The 19,475-nt window shown below is 40.0% G+C and overlaps 2 protein-coding genes across 2 annotated transcripts in view; one reads left to right on the top strand and one right to left on the bottom strand.

Annotated features, from left to right (window-relative positions):
* Nucleotides 1-19,475, bottom strand: part of IL1RAPL1 (interleukin 1 receptor accessory protein like 1) — a 1,306,826-nt gene that overhangs the window by 349,867 nt on the left and 937,484 nt on the right. The gene's annotated exons all lie outside the window — the stretch shown is intronic.
* H2AP (H2A.P histone) lies at nt 2,634-3,035 on the top strand. The gene is made up of 2 exons (XM_088795063.1): nt 2,634-2,850; nt 2,902-3,035. Exons 1-2 carry the CDS (start codon nt 2,634-2,636, stop codon nt 3,033-3,035), a joined length of 351 nt encoding a protein of 116 aa, XP_088651189.1.

Genomic DNA, 19,475 nt, shown 5'->3' with positions numbered 1-19,475 from the left:
TACCATGTCAAAAGAGAATTTACATATAAGATTAAGGATCTTGTGGTGGGAGATACTTCTGTATTGTCTGATAGAGCCTCAGTGCAAACACACATGTCCGTGGGGAGGCAGAGCTACATGTGACTCAGAAGGAGGAAATCTGACCACTGAAGCAAGCTGCTGCACTGCTGGCTGTGAAGCTGAAGGAACTAGGCACAGGCGAGGAGTGCCGCTCTGGGAGCAGGAAAAGGCCAGGAAACAGAGTCTCATCTAGAGCCTCCAGTGGGAGCGTGGCCCTACTGGCAACTTGTTTTCAGCCCAGTGAAGCAGTTTCGGACTTCTTACCTCCGAGCTGTATGAGACTACATAATGTGTTGTTTTAAGGCACCATATTTGCAGCAGTTCATTATAGCAGCCATAGGAATCTAATACAGATTTTTGTCCCAGGAAGAGGGTTGCTGCTATAACAGATATCTAAAAATGTGGAAGTGGCTTTGGAATTGGATAAAGGCTATAAGCTAGAATAATTTTGAGGAACATGAAAAAAAAATTCTAAATTACTCTGGACAGTTATCAGAAATATGGATGTTAAAAGTGCTGCTGGTGAGAGCTCAAAAGTGAGGCGTGCAGCAGAGAAAGCCTATATTAGAGAATGCGTAAATCAGCATAAACAGACTGTTGAGAGAAATATGAATGTCAAAGGCATTGCTGGTGAAGGTTTAGAAGGAAATTCGGAACTTGATGATGGAAACTGTAGGAGAGGGGATTCTTGTTATGTAGTGGCAGAAACCTAAGCTGAATTGTAAGCAATGAAAATTGAGCTGAGGGGTGGCCGGTTAGCTCAGTTGGTTAGAGCATGATGCTAATAACACCACGGTTGCCGGTTCAATCCCCACATGGGCCAATCTGAGCTGCGCCCTCCTTAAAAAAAAAAAAAAAAAGAAAGAAAGAAAGAAAGAAAAAGAAAATTAAGCTGAGCAGATTCCCAAGGAAAGTTTTGAAAGCATGTCCTTGTTTCTTCTTACTATTAATACTAAAATGTTAGAGGAAAGACATAAATTGAGGGAAGAACTATTAAATAAACAAGAACCAGGACATGAAGATATGAGAAATACTCAGCCTATCCAGATTGCAAAAGAAATTAAAATGAGAGGATTCACTGTCAGGAAAGTGGAGATAAAATCAAGGATGTAGCTAGACATCCGTATGCTAGTACCTCTGAGGGATCAAAAGATCAGAGCGTTCAAACAGAGGACTCTTTGAAGCAACGTGGGACGTGAATCATGCATAACCGCAACCATCTTAGCAGAAGCAACAAATAAATAGAGATGCGATTTTCCAGGAAGGATCTGTGAACAAGCCTCTTGTCTAAGGACATGAATCCCCATAACATACCTGGGAGATTACAAGATTTTTGAATATGTTAAATCCGAAACAGTGCCATCTTTAACTGAAACGATAGAGGATGAAATTAAAGAAGGTCCTGGAACTCCCAAATGTTGACAAGCACAAAACAGGCTGATAAAACCATTCAGTTGCAAACATGCTAAATTCAAAATAAAGATGCTTCTGAGGGCAGAGCCTAGAATGTAGAGGGCAGAGATATGGACCCAGGTGAAGTCATGGGACCAGAGGGAGGAGCCTCAAGTCACCACGGCTAATTCCCAGGCCTTGAACCTATCTATGGAGGTTTGCCTGCTTGGATATTGAAATTGCTTGGGTCAGAGACCCCTTTCTTCCTTCTACTCTCTTTTGGAATGGAAATATCTATAACTTATCAGCTATAAATGAACCTAACACAAAACAGAAACACAAAATTAGTGGAGAGGAAAATTAGAGTGATGAAAAACAAGAAGAAACATCTCTTTGTGCTTTGGCTTCACCTAGGACAGCCACAAAATGACACATCTGGGCTGAAACTGAGCACAAGGCACACTTCTCTCCATCAGCAATGCTCACCTGGTTCAGACAGATGAATCCACTGGGGAGTGTCTCATTGTGACTTCCAAAATGATTAAAACATATTTTTCAAACTGTGTTAAATCAAGACACTCAGACAGATATGAAATGAATATGTGTTAAAAGACTTATTTACTCAATGAGGGAATGAGAAGATAAAACTGGTTCAAAAGAGAACCCAAAGGTTAGATACGGGAATATCAAGCAAGAATATTTAAATGACTGTGTAAACAGAGGCAAACTGGTGGCATTGCATCATGGCTGGGGGACAATTTAATCTCTACTAGACAAGTCACTTTACGTGTTTATCACTAACCTACAACTAACAAAAGGTTGTAAAGAACATTGAATACAAAGTAAGGTTAGAATCAGATAATGGAGTTGTGTCCTAAAGATGGGAAAAGTTTTCCATTAAAACACATTTATGTCTACAATGCTAAAGTCAAGCAGAAAATGGCAGAGCTCTCAAAATTACAGTAACCAGGTTCCTGCCATGCACATTTCTAGGCTGAGGCCTGATGAGGGAACAATGGCTGCCAATGACATCCTGAAGTCTAGGATGTCACAAAGGGCTCCCTGACCAATGAGGGGCTAGAGCACAGAGGTCTAAGAGGCAGAGCTGAGTGCTGGTGTCATCAGAGGCCTAGTCCAGCTGGAGAATTAAGATCTAATCAGAGTTAAACCCAGCAACCATCATGTCACAAAAACGAAAGCGTGAGAGCTCCCGTGAGATTCCCGCTGATCTTTTAATACCTGAGAGAGAACTACCTTTGAGCTACGTAGATCGTCTTGTGCAGAACCCCCAGGATCAGCATGTGAATTCATCCACAGCTAGTTTTCTTCTGAGAGTGGTCGACTCCCTGACTGACCACATCTTGCAGATGGTGTGCACGGAGGTCAACAATAATCAAAGTATGCTGTTCAACCGTCAAGACGCAGAGAGAGCAGCAAGCAAGAATGGAGCGCCCCAGAGAGCAACAGGCAGGAATGGAGCACCCCAGAGAGCAGCAGGAAGGAATGGAGCGCCCCAGCGCCACTCTCGGGATTCAGCCTTCACTCTGTCAGATAGGATGCCAGGATCCAGAAGGAAGGGCTGAAGTTTCAGTTCCAGAGCCTGGCAAGAGTCATTGGAGCATCCCAAGCTGAAACATCGCACAGCTGAGGAAGCCTGGCTCTATTACCAACTAATGACAATAAAGGATTGAAATCCATTGCTATACATCTGGCTCCTCTGTTTCATTTTTATTTCAAAGTGTCTGTGAGACATCCAGGAGGAGATAGGGAGAGTGGGAGGATAGCAGGGGGTGGTCAGTGTGGGGTGCTGGAATCAGGGATTTCAGGGAGCAGTTTCTAGTGGTGACAATGCAGGGAATGGCCCTGGTGGCAGGAGCTGGCCAAGCTTGTGGGGGAGAGACTTCCTCGCTTGTTCAGAGCAAGTGAAGGCCTGTGAGGCCAGGAGGTTGGCGGAGGGGGGGGCTCCCCGAATGATGGTGGTAACTGGGGTGGGGCTGAAGACCATGACTGAGGGGCCAGAGGCTTTATTCACGAAGGGGAACGTCTGAAAGTAGGAGGTGATGGCAACGGGGATGGGTGGAGAGGGTGGCATATCAGTTGGCATGAGCTTACTGGGTAGCGGCTTTACATGAAGATTGAGGAGTGACGGGGAAACCATAAAACAACATACTTAAAAGGAATTATGGTCAGATTTTATTTATTCCCTGCCTCATTTCAAAAAAGGACTTGAGACCGGGATTATTAGCTAGTGTTGTAAGTGCCATTTAGAATATGTTCTTTCATCCTCTTTTGTGGACACTGGTAAATTAAGTAGTGAGATATAAAAGCTCCTTTAGTGGTTACCAGAGGGTAAGGGGGGTGGGAGAAGAGGGTAAGGGGGATCAAATATATGGTGATGGAAGGAGAAGTGACTCTGGGTGGTGAACACACAATGGGATTTATAGATGATGTAATACAGAATTGTACACCTGAAATCTATGTAATTTTATTAACAATTGTCACCCCAATAAATTTAAAAAATAAATTAAAAAAAAAAAGATATAAAAGCTCCTATCTGGTCTAAGACATGTAATTCAAGCAGTCTTAGTGATTACTAAATAATACATTATAAACACAACTATAAATCTCATTCTCAAATGAAACAGCTATCTTTTCTTACCATATATTTAATAGAGTAACAGAGAGAGTTGTCTGTGGCTACATATTTAAGATGTGTGTTCGTGCATGGTAGCCTGCGGGGTCTCTGCTCCCGCTCCCCACATAAGAACACAGGACATGGTGAGGCCAAAAAGGAACACCCACGGAGCCATAGGTAGGGGAGTCATACCACTATGGTCTCACTGGAGGCTGGATTCACACGAAGTGCAACCTGCTGTCCGCTTTTCTGCCAACTGACCGACTCCCCTCGCTAGCTGCAATCCACCGTGCTAACTGCAATCCGCTCTTGCTAGCTCAGCCACCATCTTCTTGCTAGCCCCCATTTTCTGCTAGCATAGCCACAGCAGTTATATTAGTGGCCAATGGCTCGCTGGTTACAGCTGACAGCCAACTAGCCACAGCTGATGGCCATCCACTCACAGTTGATGGCCATTTACCACCTGAGCCAGCACCTTTCCACGTGAGGCTGAGAGCCTGGAAAGTAAACTCCTGGCTCTGTCCCCACAATGTGCAAGTACATTTTGTATAAATTCTGTCCCAAGTGATGGACTCAAAAGCACATAAAATTCTTATAAACACTTTCATGTGTTAAGTTAAAAGAAAGAGTCATGTTAAGTGTTGTAGAAAACTAACCCCTCTCCTATGAGTGTCAACATTTGACATTTCTCCTGTGGATCATATGCTCGAAAGCCACCCTCCTGCCTCCTGGCCTGTCCTGCAGGGCTGGTCAGAGGCTGCCCGGCTGACTTCAGCAATGGGACCAGATGACCTGGGTTGGCTGTCCCCGTTCACCACTTTCTGGCCATGGGATCCTGGACATTCATCGGTTTCCTGTGAGCAGCACTTCCCTCGTGTGTAACACGGGGTAATGAGAGCCCCTCCACCTTTGGGTTTTCCCAGAGATGAAGTCAGTGTGTGTCAGTAACTGCCGCATAACAGTGCCCGGCAGAGAGCAGGCCCTTATAAAGAGCTTGTGTGTCTCCCTACCTGAAGGCCAGATGCTCAGGCGAGCTCCCCAAGGTGCCGCTGGGCCTGATTCTCATGTGACTGCTGGAGGCTTGGCCCACTGGCTGCAAACCGCGGCCTGCTGGGCCTCATGGACAGAGAAGAGTGCCACGCAGAGGGAGAAGGTAGGTACATCCGGGAACCAGACAGTCCTCACCTTGGTTTTCTGTCTGTGCCCCTCTGCCTGGGGACTCACTGTCTCTCTACCTCTCCCCACCATCTTTCTAAGTAGAAGGACCTAGTTTGGCTAATTCACAAAAGTGTCCTAATAATGAAGGAAATAGTGTTGAGGTTGTACTTACAGCTCTTTGGAATATTTGCTTGTATAAATCCAAGATACCTTTCTTGCCATGTAATGCCCATTAAATTCCATATTTACAGAAACTTCTTTGTTAAGATTTCCACCCCACAAACTTGTGATTGATTCTAGGGAGCCATGAAGCCCTCTTACCCTTAGCCAAGCTCAACTCTTACTCTTCTGTTCATGTGAGTAGCTAGCAGGCCTCTCCCCAGCAACAGTAGGTAGTGAGTCACCATTAGTTAATCCCCTCGCCCACCCTGAAGTAAAAGTAACTGTTTGTCCAGGCCATTGGTTTCTAATAGTCCAGTGTCCTTCAGCCTACAGTGAATGCTTCTAGGGTGTGGAATGGCAAAGAACTGATCATTATGCCAAGATCTTGACATGTTAGTTAAATAGCTGTCTGATTTTTAACAACTATTTATTTTGGCTAATAGCTATGGATTTTTATAGCACAAAACACAGTCTCCTGGATATTTCACAGGAAAGCACATCAGAGGAATTCATTCAAGTAAGGGGAAGCCACAGTAGGTGTGTAAACCATGTCAGGTAGGTGATTTTGTGTGGTCAGGTCGTCAGACCCTCCAGTTCATGTGGAAGCCAACAGGTAATGGTCACCGTGACACCTGTATGGAGTCAGCTTCCTGAGCTCTTTCAGGCGACCTGAAGTCTTAGTTGGAGTCTGAAGCTTGAGCTTTAATGAACCAGTGTTTGCAAGCCCTCTGCAGAGTGAACAGACAGGTAAGAGTCAGGCAGAGCGATACTGCCATCTCTTTAAGAACCGTGCTTCAGCTATGCTTGTGGATTTCAACAGGAAACATGGGGCCAGCATAGCACCAGTCTAAAAGTAATATGCTGTCCAATCCCCCTTCTACAAGGCATACACTGTGCACAGGAATCATACACTCAGGAGAGGAATGCAGGGAGAGAGTGAGAATCACTGCCCTTGGAAAAGCATCAACCCACTCAAGTTTAGACCTCTTTGGCATTTCTAAAAGGTGTGTAATTTCATCATATGTAATAGAGGCTTCATCAGATTTCATGAACTAGCCTCAAAGAACTTCATGCTGTTTCTCATATAAGCTCTATTAGTATCAGCCAGACTTACTTTTCCTGCAATTTACTGAGAGTCTCTTAGGCCAGATATTCTACTAGACATTTAATACATGTAATTTCATTTCATCCTATGAACTAACACATCATTCTACAGTTTAGGAAACTGAATAAAAGAGATTAAGTAACTTTCCCAAGACCACATACCATGTTTCCCCAAAAATAAGACCTAATAGGAAAATAAGCCCTAGCATGATTTTTCAGGATGACAATCCCTGAACATAAGCCCTAATGTGTCCTTTGGAGCAAAAATTAATATAAGACCCAGTCTTATTTTTGGGGAAACACGGTACCTAGTAAGCCATAGAACATCCAGGACATAACAGAGGTCTGTCTGACGGAAAACATTCTGCTCTTTCAACCTCACTATGATGGACTTTGTATTCTCATGCTTTTATATCAAAATTCAGGACCAGTGGTCTGCAAGCAAAGAGACTATCTGAAAATAAGACCGCTATGGAACATAGACGAAACTAAAAGCTTCATGAAATCAGGGACACAGCTTGTTGGGGTAAATCTCCTATCTCCAGTACCTAGAGCAGCAACTGACACAGAAGATGCTCAGTTACTAATGAGTAGACTGGATGAATGAAAGCATGAATAAATCATCTTAAAGATTTACTTTGAATCAGGGAAACACAATAAATCTAAAGAACTTTATAAATTGAGTTAAGGAGAAAGGCACTGTTTGACAGTACAACAAAAGCTTGGGAAATAAGGAGAGCTAAGAGAGAGTCAGTTTACTAGACCTATGCTTCTTAAACTTGAATATTCGTCCACATCCCCTGGGGATCTTGTTATAATGCAGATTCTGATTCAGTATGGGTAGGGCCTATGATTCTGCACTCTTAGCAAGCCTGCAGAGGATGTCCACGCTGCTGATGGAAGGACCATACTTTGAGTAGTAGAGGTGGACTCTCCTGGGTGGCATACATCTCAGGGATCTCTCACTTAGGATCTGGAACACAGGCTCCATGGCTTGCTCTGAACAACACTGAATGCAAGTAGCAGAAAAGATCAGACCTCATGTCATTGATTAACACACTGAAGCATTCTGCTGCACTATTTCTATGTTAACTGTGCTGGTGTCTATTTTTATTTTAACATAACTCATCAGACACCAGCGACTTCTGACCATCTGTCAGAGCTTCACCTAGAAAATCTCCAGGCACATACCGCTAGGAAAAGATGGCAGAGGTGAAGACTATCTTGATTGTTCTCCCAATTCTCTCCTTAGTCTGCTTTTCCACTTCCTGGTACTCTCTCTTTCATCACCGTGTTGCCACCCCTCGAGAAGTGTTCTCTACAGAGAAGTCACACGCTCCAAAATGATAATCCCTCTTTTAACCACACCCTCCGCATTCCAGGTGAATGGTAATGAGGTAATGATGATGCTAACCAACTCCAGCTCTCACGTGCAGACTTTAGACTGTTTCAGTAGTTAAAATACTTCACTCTAAATTGCCTATGACTCACAGTTTCCATCTATCTCAGTACTGCAGCTTTCCATGCTACATACAAGCATGACCATGTTCCTAGCTTTCTGGTTCTTTGAAATTTTGGTTCATTCAAATAAAGCCTTACATATTATACAGTAAATTCATAGGGGCAGAGGCCTTATCTATTGTTGCTTCCCACTGAATCCCCAACGCCAAGCACAGTGGCTGACTCATAATAGGTGCTCAGTTAATATTTACTGAATGACTGAATATCTCATTGTTAAAAGATGAATGCTTATGCTAGCAGAACTCTAGGGAAGCATTTCTCAAGCAGTTTTAAGAATATACAAGAGAAATTTTCAAATACTGTATTTTCATTTTGGAGAGAATCCAAAAATATTAACTGCTATATAACTATGCATTGCCACAAGATTTCAGAGTTAGAGGTATATTCGTTCTGTGGTTGAATCTGAGCCAAACAGTAGCCTTGGGTGGATAAAACAAAACAAAAGGTGCAAGTGAAGTTTCTGAAGTAGTTTGAATAGAGAAAAGCAGAGGGAAAATGGAGCTATAATTTGGCATTCAATGGTGTACACATGCAGAACTCAAGAGCGTTATTGAAGTTGGCAGATGTGGGCAGAAGATGTTCTGGAGCAAAGGCCCATTGGTATCATTTACCCATTTGGAACATCTGGCATCTTATTTTGCCTTTGACATCAGTTTCTCCAGGGAAGAGCAATAGCGAAAGGCGGAGGCCAGTGGCTTTTTCCTTTTGGACCGTGTTTACAAAAATTAAGGTCTTGCCAAATATTTTTCAGGAAGGAAGAAAAGTTGGGCCTAGGTGAAGACACAAATCTCCCACAATCCTTTTCCTCTATTAGTTTTGAGACTGACACTCAAAACATGAGTTTCAATGACACATGAAAGAATAACTGAGTAAATTTTTTTGCTCCTTAAAATTCAAATGGCACCTCTTGCCAGTGCCAGCTCCATACAAGACCTTGTGAAGTGCATGGCTCAATATATCTGCAGACTGAATTAGATAGTTTAAAATTTCAGAGTGTTATTCAGAAATGCCCCTTGCATGCAACTTGAGATTGGCCCAGTTTCATTTTTAGGATGATGTAATGATGATTGGTAATAAGTAAATACTGAAAAGTGATACCAACATATATTCCTGTGCTAAGCAATTATGAGAGGATGTATTTTTTCTTGGTTTTGTTCTAAAACGCCTGGAATCAAACAAATGTAACACAATTTATTCCAAGAAATACATGCTCTTGAACAAACTAAATGTTTTATTCAACAAGACTAACACTTTACTTATTAACAATCAGATGAAGATCCTTGTACTGTGTGTCCACTCATCCAAAACTATTATGACATAACCTCAGCCCAGTCCCAACCATCTCCCCACTTCGCAAGACCCACCATAAAATTATCCAGCCTGGGCTCGAAATACGTAAAATATCCCCTTCTGACATACTACCAAGACTCCACCCAAGTGATATTCTCGCTTTACTGCAATAGGTCTAATAAACTTGGCTTTGCTCAATGAACAGGTTATTCTGGTTGTCTTTTGGGGGAGTTGACAGTCAATAGCAGTAAACAGCAAGAACGTCCCTAATTTCTGTGAGAAGGAACAAAGGAGCAAAGAATGTATTTCCTATCCTTCAGAACTTTGTCCCCATGACAAAATATATAAGTACTACAAAAATTCAAAGATCAGAAACGTCAGTGTCAACTACAAGATTCCAGGGAAGATTTCAAAAGGACATGCTCTTACCTTTGATGTGCCTGCAAGAGTAGTTCAGGAATGAAAGCACATTTTAAAAAAGTCTCCACAATATTAGAGTTCAGGACACAACTGTATCTCATTTTTCCCTCTGCAAACTCTGTTGGCATTCTGTCCCACCAGGGACCTAGGAGGTATGACATTAAGATGGAAAAAGCCTATTGGGTAGTCAGGAGAGCTGGATTTCATTTCCAGCTCTTCTAATAACTCACAGCGTAACTTCTGAGAAGCCACTTGACACATCTGAGTTGTATTCCTTAATCTGACACTGTGGAACTTGGAATATATGATATCTAAAACGTACCACTTTTAGTGTTAATGGTTTAGAATTCTAGCTCACATCCCTTCCACAAATGAAAAATATTTGTAGATTGCCTTTTTAATCAGCACAAGCAAAATCCAAAACAATAAAACAGTTTTAAAGGGTGTATTGTGGCAGCGTCTTTGCTCTGTTTGCTTTTATAGACACATATCTGTGTGATATGTACAACTCAAACAAATGCTAAAAGAATACGTGACATACTGTATGTAGAAAGCTATATTACAGACTTGCTTTGTTTGCTCACGGGAAACCATATCATTTAACCTATTTTGGACTACATTGAAATGGAAGATGTTTTATTTCCATAATATAAAGTTATTTCAGACTTAGATTAAGACAAAATGAGTCATATGTGAATTCCATGAATTGATGAAGAAGGCTCAGATTCACAAATAATATAGAGAATTCAATAGTAAAGGAAAATGGGATTGCTTGTCGTCTGTTATAAGTCAATAAGGCATACTTGCATGTTGTTTCTTGTCTTCACATCTTACACATTGAGACATCTAGCCATCTGCATTCAAGTTAGCAAATTGAAAAATTGCTGCTGTAGCCATCTACCTAAAACACACCATGCTCAAAAACCTATAATGGGTCCAAGGAGGATAAGAGACACACAGCACTGACTGAGATCCAACCTACATCTTGGAGTCTAATGCAGCTGAGCTCAGTCTAGATCAGCCAAACCCCAGCAGATCCACAGATGCTTGAGTGAGAATTAGGGATTGTTGTTTGAAGCCACTGAGTTTTCAGATGGTTTATTATGCATCAGTCATGGGGAAGTAGCCAAGTAATAGATCAAGGAAACACTATAAGGGGATAAAAATAAATCCTTTTTCTGCCTGAGCCAGACTATCCCAGTCTGTACAGCTAGCTAGCTCTCCATGTGGAGACATACATACATACAACCAGGGCTGGTAACATGTGCCCAGGATTGAGGGAGGAAAACAAAAGAGGACGAGGTAATTTATTTAATTAATTAAAAAGACATTTTTAAGTAATGATGATAAATAATAATAATAATATATCAATAAAAAGCACTGGTATAAGTGAAATGGGATAGTTCTAAACTAATATTAAAACATTTTAATTCAGGAAAATATGCTATTTTAAAAGTACTTGAAGTAACGTACATCAAAGTGAAAAGAAATACTTTCTGGGGCAAAATATGAAAAAGGAAAAAGGAGAGACCATCTTGCTATAACAAAATCATTGTGAATACTAAATCAGGAAAGGCGAAAAACAAGGTCTACCTTTGTCTGATTTTATTTCACAGTCTAGTGGCCTATATAAAATGGTTATATAAGAGCAAAGCAATTTAAAATTACAATCAGGAGAGCAAATCTATAACAAAAACGTCTATAAACTTTTGGAGAAGAATTCTATAGTCAATATACAAATTAAAAAATAAATGGTTAAGTGCCACTGTATCTTTTTTTATTCTCATAAAGTTCTCTTGAACTCTCGTTACATGGACTTCAATCTAAGTCCAGAGTTAGATATTTTGGTTTTGAAACTGAATAACCTGCTTTGGAGTTGAGATGAGAGGAGCATCCTTTTGAACTATAAACTACATATATTATTTATGCATTTGATTAGCATTCTAAAAGTTCATGAAGAAGTCAACAAAGAAACAGAATATCTTTGGGTCCTTAATTAATGAGTTTAATATATGCCCTATGCTCGGGAGGAAATAGTTATAGAAAAAAGCAATTTCAGAAAGGGAATACATTTCAGGGTCTGCTGTAAGAGAATACATAGATAAGACCCTGTGTTCCTTTGCTGCCTTCTGGCTTTCCTATTTCATTTTATCAAAGTTTGGTTCTCATAATAATTGAAACCTCAGCTTCCATTTAAATTCTTATGTCCCTCGCCATGCACACCAGATCATTTACCATATCTAACATGCCTCTTATATGCCCAATGCCATTACCCTCACTCTGATCTCATTTCTTCCCGTTGGCCCTATTTCCACAGGCTACTGTGAAAGATTACAAAAAATGGCCACAACCCTTTGCAGCAACATACAGCAAAGGTGGAATTCATTGCCCTATCCTTTGGACATGGGCTGGCCATACGATGTCCTTTGACCAAAAGAATATGGCAGAAGTGGTGTGCTGTCAGTTCTGAACCTTGACCTGAAGAACTTCCACTCCTCCACTCCTAGGAACTGACATCTTCATGTAACACCACCCAGGCTAACTTGCTAGAGAGTGAGAGACACATGGCTCAGTCATCCCTATCACCTATCACCCCAGCCCCAGCCAGCCAACCCCAAAATAAAGAGCTGCCCTATGACCAGTAGTTGACACAGATGGGGGAGTGAGCCCAACAAAACCACCCTCTAGCAGAAAAAAGCCCAATCATCAACTCACAGTATAATGAGGCAACAATGGAACAGTTGTCGTTTTAAGCCCCCAAGTAGTGATTGTTTGTTCTGAGGTAGTGTGCTACACAGAGAACGCTAAACGGATATAGCTACTAATTCAGCCTTTCATGTTAGCATGTCATTTCCCATCTGTTGGGAGTGTCATAAAACTGCAGTTGTAAGAATCTAAAAGAGCACTCAATGGCAGGCTATGAAGACAGCAAGAAATTGTTGGGGTGGAGGGCTGACAGAAAACTTAAAAACATATGTGCTTCTTTGCACTTCATCATCCTCCAATCCCTGGCATTTCTCTGTAAAATTGAGATGATATCAGCAATAGCCCTTTAGGTAGGTCCATGTAAAAATTTCATTTTGAAAATCGTATTTACCATTGTGGGTGTGTTAACAAAACCACATTGCAAGAGAAACTTACTATGGCTAACCACCTACCTTTGCTATCCTAGAAATCAAATAGGATGCCTTGTGTCAACTATTTTACTACCGTGTTTCCTTGAAAATAAGACCTACCTGGACCATCAGCTCTAATGCTTCTTTTGGAGCAACAATTAATATAAGACCCAGTCTTATTTTAATATAATATAAGACCGGGTCTTATATAGTATAATAATTATAATATAATATAATACCGGGTCTTATATTAATGTTTGCTCCAAAAGACACTTTAGAACTGATGATCCAGCTAAGTCTTATTTTCAGGGAAACATGGTAGGTAAAATGCATCTGGACTGGAAGAAGCATAAACACTTGCATGAAAGTCATAGTTTTGAGCTACCCTGGGTTCAGGGACTCTTGATAGTGGTCATGCCCCTTGGGGGACTTTGAAAGCTATGTAGATGGTGTTGTTTTAAGCAACATTTGCATCTGTGAGGAGTGAGACTTCTAATCCAGGGCAGTTACCCAACTGCCTGCTGTGGAACTGTCTCCTTGAACTTGAACTCTCTCACCTGGGGAGAAGCTAGCTCCCAGAGTTCTGTGTGAACTCTCATCTATGTGAACTGCTGCAAAGACTCTCGTGAAGAGAACCTCTAACATCTGACCTGCAGCTTCTGAGTGCACTCATGGCAAGTGTCACTGTCATAGTCTTGAGAGTCTGAATGTTTAATTTACTCTAAGAAGAACCTCTAGAAGGCATTACAATATTTCTCTGCTCTCCAAATATGCAGTTTTATTCTCACCCTCTGTGTCATCATTTATAAAATAGAAAGACTAGAGAAGGGTTTCTGCAAGTGTGGACCTCAGATAACCCTCAACAGAATCACCTGCACTGCAGATTTCTCGGTCCCACCCTAGAACAACTAAATTGGAATCTTTGGGGATGGGGCTCTGCAATCTGCGCAGCTGGATAAGACACACTTTAGATTATTTCCTAATTCCAGCCCTCTGTGACCTTATTTATCATTCTAATGGTTTTATTCCTTAATGCAATTAAAATGTTCATTTCTTCAGAAGACCCTCAAAAGAGTAAGTCACTAGGAGTTTCAGAAATGCAACAGATGGGAAGGGGAAATCTTTTTAGTTAATTCAGATTTTGAGGAATCCCTGGAACAGTTTAATTGTCCACCTTTTTCAAAGTCATTTTGATCTTGTGTGTTCTTCCTTTCCTCTTCCTAGACTGGAAACCAACAGTCTGTTGAATAGAATACAAGTGAACTCTGGTATTTCCATACCCGTTATCACAATAATTAGCAGAAAGGTGTAGAATTTGTTGGTTACATGCCCAACATGAAGCTAAGTGCTTTATGCTTATGACTTCATTTAATCCTCACAACCACCTTAAGAGATAGGTATAATTATCCTCTTCATTTTACTAATAAGAAAACTGAAACATAAAGAAGTCACTCACTCAAGTTCACACAGTAAAGGACATGAAAGTGCTTTTACCCCAGGGGATCTGCCACTGGATCCTGTTCCCTTACTCAACTTACTGCCATCCCTTCAGCACTTGGTTGGAACTCAGGAGAATTTTTTTTTCTCACATGGCTTCTTAATGTAACTATTTGTCCTCTGTAGGCACCTGATACCTAATGTACTCCTCATCCTGTTTAAAGTAGTGGTTCTCGGAGCTTTAAATATACTGATGGCTGTATTCCACCCACAGTGAATCTATTTTTTTATTTCTGTGTTATTTTTTATTAAGTGTATCGGGGTGACATTGGTTAGTAAAATTACGTAGGTTACATGTACAATTCTGTAATACATCATCTATATATCACATTGTGTGTTCATCACCCAGAGTCAGTTCTCCTTCCATCACCACATATTTGATCCCCTTTACGCTCATCTACCACCTCCCTTCTCCCTTACCCTCTGGTAACCACTAAACTATTGTCTCTGTGTATTAGTTTTTGTTTGTTTGTCTTGTTCGTTTGTGCTTTCAGTTTTATATCCTACATATGAGTGAAATTATATGGTTCTTGACTTTTTCCATCTGACTGATTTTGCTTAGCATGATAATTTCAGAATCCATCCATGTTGTCGCAAATGGCAGTATTTCATCTTTTCTTATGCCTGAATAATATTCCATCTAATTTAATTGGTTTGGACTATGGCCTAGACATCAGGAATTTAAAAAGCTCCTCAGGTGGTTCCAATGTACAGCCAAGGTTGAGAATAACCAGTACAAAGGGTAAAAGAGCATTCATTTCCTCTCCATTCGCATACCTCTTCTGCAGAAGGGTACTTATAAAGAGTATCTTACAAATAAAAAAAAAATCAAGCCAGGTTACAGCAGACCCAGGAGTACTTGGAGGTAGAAAAGGAGGCCACCTTCCTGACATCTTTTAGGATCCTGTCCCAAAATCCCTTTGTCATATGCCATACTTCCAGAAATTCTACCATCAGGGAACATTAAAGTTTATATCACCGAATGTTTCCACCATCACCTTCTAAAGTACAAAAAAATACCCCCCATTGAAGGTAAACTTGCTCTTGTCATTCTCACAGCTATGTTTTTTCTTTTCTCAGATCATTCTCGGCAAGCCATGAAGTTCAGATTGGGATACTGTCGGGGTAGGAAGTCTGATTGTTAGAGGAAGGTAAACAGGCTTTGGGTTATGGATCACTACTCCTGAGAGGTCTGGCTAAGCTAAGGAACAGAGGAAAGAAGTCTGAGAACTTCTGACTGTGTGTGTGTGGGAGCGTGGAGCTGAGGAGTGGAGCTAGCAGGCTGGGGTGAGGTCTGGTATGGAGGATGGCTAAGTGCTACTTTTTACTTCTACCTAGAGGCTGATAATAGTGCTTCTTCTCTTCTTTTTTCACAACATCTATTCACTCCTTTATGAAATGTGCAGAAAGGAAGTATATGCAGTGTACAGAACACTATTGGAAATATGAAGATGTCACAGATGACATATGCCCACAAAGAGGATGAAATCTTAAACAACTTTCAATAACAGTGTGATAAAACAGAGAAAATAATATTGACTCTCCTTCAGTTTTCTTAAACTCAAAAGCCTAAAATAAATGCATACCTTTGGTTGGCCTGAATTAGTATCTACTAAACTTTTATAATTCACAGTAATTTTCTCTTTCACTAATAAATTTTAGTCCTAAAATGGAAACTTAATCACTGAGAAACACTTCTCATTTTGAACTAAAACGATGCCCTAGAACTATAAGAATGTACAGAAGGTTTCTCTCTCTCTCTCTCTCTCTCTCTCTCTCTCTCTCTCTCTCTCTCTCTCTCGTAACCAACAAAGTCTTTGTGAAATACAAATCAATATTAGAAACCAAAATTAAATTCAAAACCCCAGAAACTTAACCTAGACTAATGGAAGGCTTGATAACTTCAGCAGAACAACTAAGGGAATTTTTCTTTCATTTCGAATACATACAAAATGAATTCTCCTAAAGAGAGTGAAAGTATTGATTTTCAGTACTTTAGTAAGACCTAATACAATCTCTCACCTTCTAGCAAGTCACATTACCTTACAGTCAAGGCAATGGTGACAATAGTGACGGCATGTTGAAAAAGACACAAATCAACATTTCAAAAAGAATTATCATATGGTACTAAGAAGCTATATGTCTTAAGGAGCATAGAGGACTAAAATGACTTTGAAAAAGGTGGGCAATTAAACTGTTCCAGGGATTCCTCAAAATCTGAATTAACTAAAAAGATTTCCCCTTCCCATCTGTTGCATTTCTGAAACTCCTAGTGACTTACTCTTTTGAGGGTCTTCTGAAGAAATGAACATTTTAATTGCATTAAGGAATAAAACCATTAGAATGATAAATAATGTCACAGAGGGCTGGAATTAGGAAATAATCTAAAGAGTGTCTTATCCAGCTGCGCAGATTGCAGAGCCCCATCCCCAAAGATTCCAATTTAGTTGTTCTAGGGTGGGACCGAGAAATCTGCAGTGCAGGTGATTCTGTTGAGGGTTATCTGAGGTCCACACTTGCAGAAACCCTTCTCTAGTCTTTCCCTTTTATAAATGATGACACAGAGGGTGAGAATAAAACTGCATATTTGGAGAGCAGAGAAATATTGTAATGCCTTCTAGGGGTTCTTCTTAGAGTAAATTAAACATTCAGACTCTCAAGACTATGACAGTGACACTTGCCATGAGTGCACTCAGAAGCTGCAGGTCAGATGTTAGAGGTTCTCTTCACGAGAGTCTTTGCAGCAGTTCACATAGATGAGAGTTCACACAGAACTCTGGGAGCTAGCTTCTCCCCAGGTGAGAGAGTTCAGGTTCAAGGAGACAGTTCCACAGCAGGCAGTTGGGTAACTGCCCTGGATTAGAAGTCTCACTCCTCACAGATGCAAATGTTGCTTAAAACAACACCATCTACATAGCTTTCAAAGTCCCCCAAGGGGCATGACCATTATCAAGAGTCCCTGAACCCAGGGTAGCTCAAAACTATGACTTTCATGCAAGTGTTTATGCTTCTTCCAGTCCAGATGCATTTTACCCATCAGGAGGCATCTTTACCTACCATGTTTCCCTGAAAATAAGACTTAGCTGGACCATCAGTTCTAAAGTGTCTTTTGGAGCAAACATTAATATAAGACCCGGTAATATATTATATATTATATATTATATTATATTATTATATTATATTATATTATAATTATTATACTATATAAGACCCGGTCTTATATTATATTAAAATAAGACCGGGTCTTATATTAATTGTTGCTCCAAAAGAAGCATTAGAGCTGATGGTCCAGATAAGTCTTATTTTCAAGGAAACACGGTAGTAAAATAGTTGACACAAGGCATCCTATTTGATTTCTAGGATAGCAAAGGTAGGTGGTTAGCCATAGTAAGTTTCTCTTGCAATGTGGTTTTGTTAACACACCCACAATGGTAAATATGATTTTCAACATGAAATTTTTACATGGACCTACCTAAAGGGCTATTGCTGATATCATCTCAATTTTACAGAGAAATGCCAGGGATTGGAGGATGATGAAGTACAAAGAAACACATATGTTTTTAATAGGTGACTCTTTCATAAAACTCAAAGTGGGTCCCTGTGTGGTCTATAAGGTGCCTCAGGACATTTGCCTCACCTTTCCCTATCTTACCAAATAGAAGTCTCATTTCATAAGAAAAAACAACTTTTCAAGAAACAGACAAGTGTAACAGATCTAGTAAGAAAGAATTCTTTATCTGTGAATTTATTGGAGTTGGAGAAATACAGGAAAAAAGGTACTTGAATATCGTTCATTCTTTGTCACTGTGAACTAGGGCAACCAATTGCATTTCCTGATTTCCTTTTCAAATTCTCCCCAAATTGAAATTTCCACTACCTTTCTATTTTGTTTGGTTTGCATTTGATTTTTTTTTTTTTTTTTTTGTGTGTGTTAATTTCAAGCAACTAAAGAGAATGCATTTATATACGCATGCAACTGGAATGTATCATCATTTGGTACAAACTTAAAGGCCAGTAAAAATATTTAAGTGGTAGCAACATTCTCTCAATACCAGTGAAAAATGTTTCAAATCCTTTTCATTTTCTAAAAGGAGTCAGATAAAGATAAGCAAGATCCTTTATTCTAAGATTCTTCTGATATGGAAATGTGCGTTGTAAATTTCTAAGGGGGGATTAATCAGCATTCTCTAAACTTGTTTGACCATGGAACCCTTTTCTGAACAGAACATTGACTTGGCATATAATGTGGAAAATGCTAGAACAGGTATTTTCATGCAGTGCCTCTAAACATTGAGTAATTTTGGGAAAAGGATTTGTTTCAATTTTATTCTGTGGATGTATCCAGAATTTCTGAATTTAATAAAATGCCAACAAATCTTACACAACACCATTCTCCTACTGTGAACTTAAAGATAAAGAAATTGTGATGGCCAGGACTACTCATTTTACATCAATTATGCATATATTAAGAAAGTGACTTTTGGGGCAGCCGGTTAGCTCAGTTGGTGAGAGCACAGTGCTATTAACAATAACGTTCCAAGTTCGATGCCCACATAGGCCAGTGTGAGCTGTGCCCTCCACAACTAGATTGAAACAACTTCTTGACGTGGGGTTGATGGGTCCTGGAAAAGCACACTTAAAAAATGAATAAAAGTTTTTTTTTTTTAAGTGACTTTGGAGAGTATCTAATACAAACTATGTGAAACACTGCTACTTTCAACTTCCAATAGATAATACTTTACTTCCTAGAATAGGTGTTAGGATGACCAGTTACACATTTGAGTTGAATGATTATATACCTCAATTTTCATTCATGAGTACAGGGACTGTAAGAAATTACAAGCGTCTTCAAATGGAAAGCTACATAGTGTACAAAAAATAAAATCCTTTAGTCTCAAAATGACTTAAGAATAAAAATAAAACAATCAGACACCAAAAAACAAAAAACAAACAAAAAAACCCTTTGTTGTGATTAAATTCTTAACCCTGTGATATCCTGATGTGAACTAAAAACCTTTAAGTTAAAAGAAAATTATCATTGAGAATTTTTTGGTCACATACAAGATAAAAGGCACTGTGAGGGGACTTAAAGGGCCTTGCCAAGTTTTACAATCAAGAAC

This window comes from Rhinolophus sinicus, chromosome 18, assembly GCF_057876585.1.
Source record: "Rhinolophus sinicus isolate RSI-liver-muscle chromosome 18, RSI-T2T, whole genome shotgun sequence".
In the NCBI taxonomy this organism is placed as follows: Eukaryota; Metazoa; Chordata; class Mammalia; order Chiroptera; family Rhinolophidae; genus Rhinolophus; species Rhinolophus sinicus.
The sequence above is the reverse complement of the archived record's forward strand: the minus strand, read 5'-3'. Positions and strand labels throughout refer to the sequence as shown.

Bases quoted from the DNA above. Each gene is read 5' to 3' on its own strand.
- H2AP (XM_088795063.1), top strand. From the start codon at position 2,634: ATGTCACAAAAACGAAAGCGTGAGAGCTCCCGTGAGATTCCCGCTGAT. The intron at 2,851-2,901 runs GTATGCTGTTCA...GCAAGAATGGAG, and splicing joins GGAGGTCAACAATAATCAAA to CGCCCCAGAGAGCAACAGGC.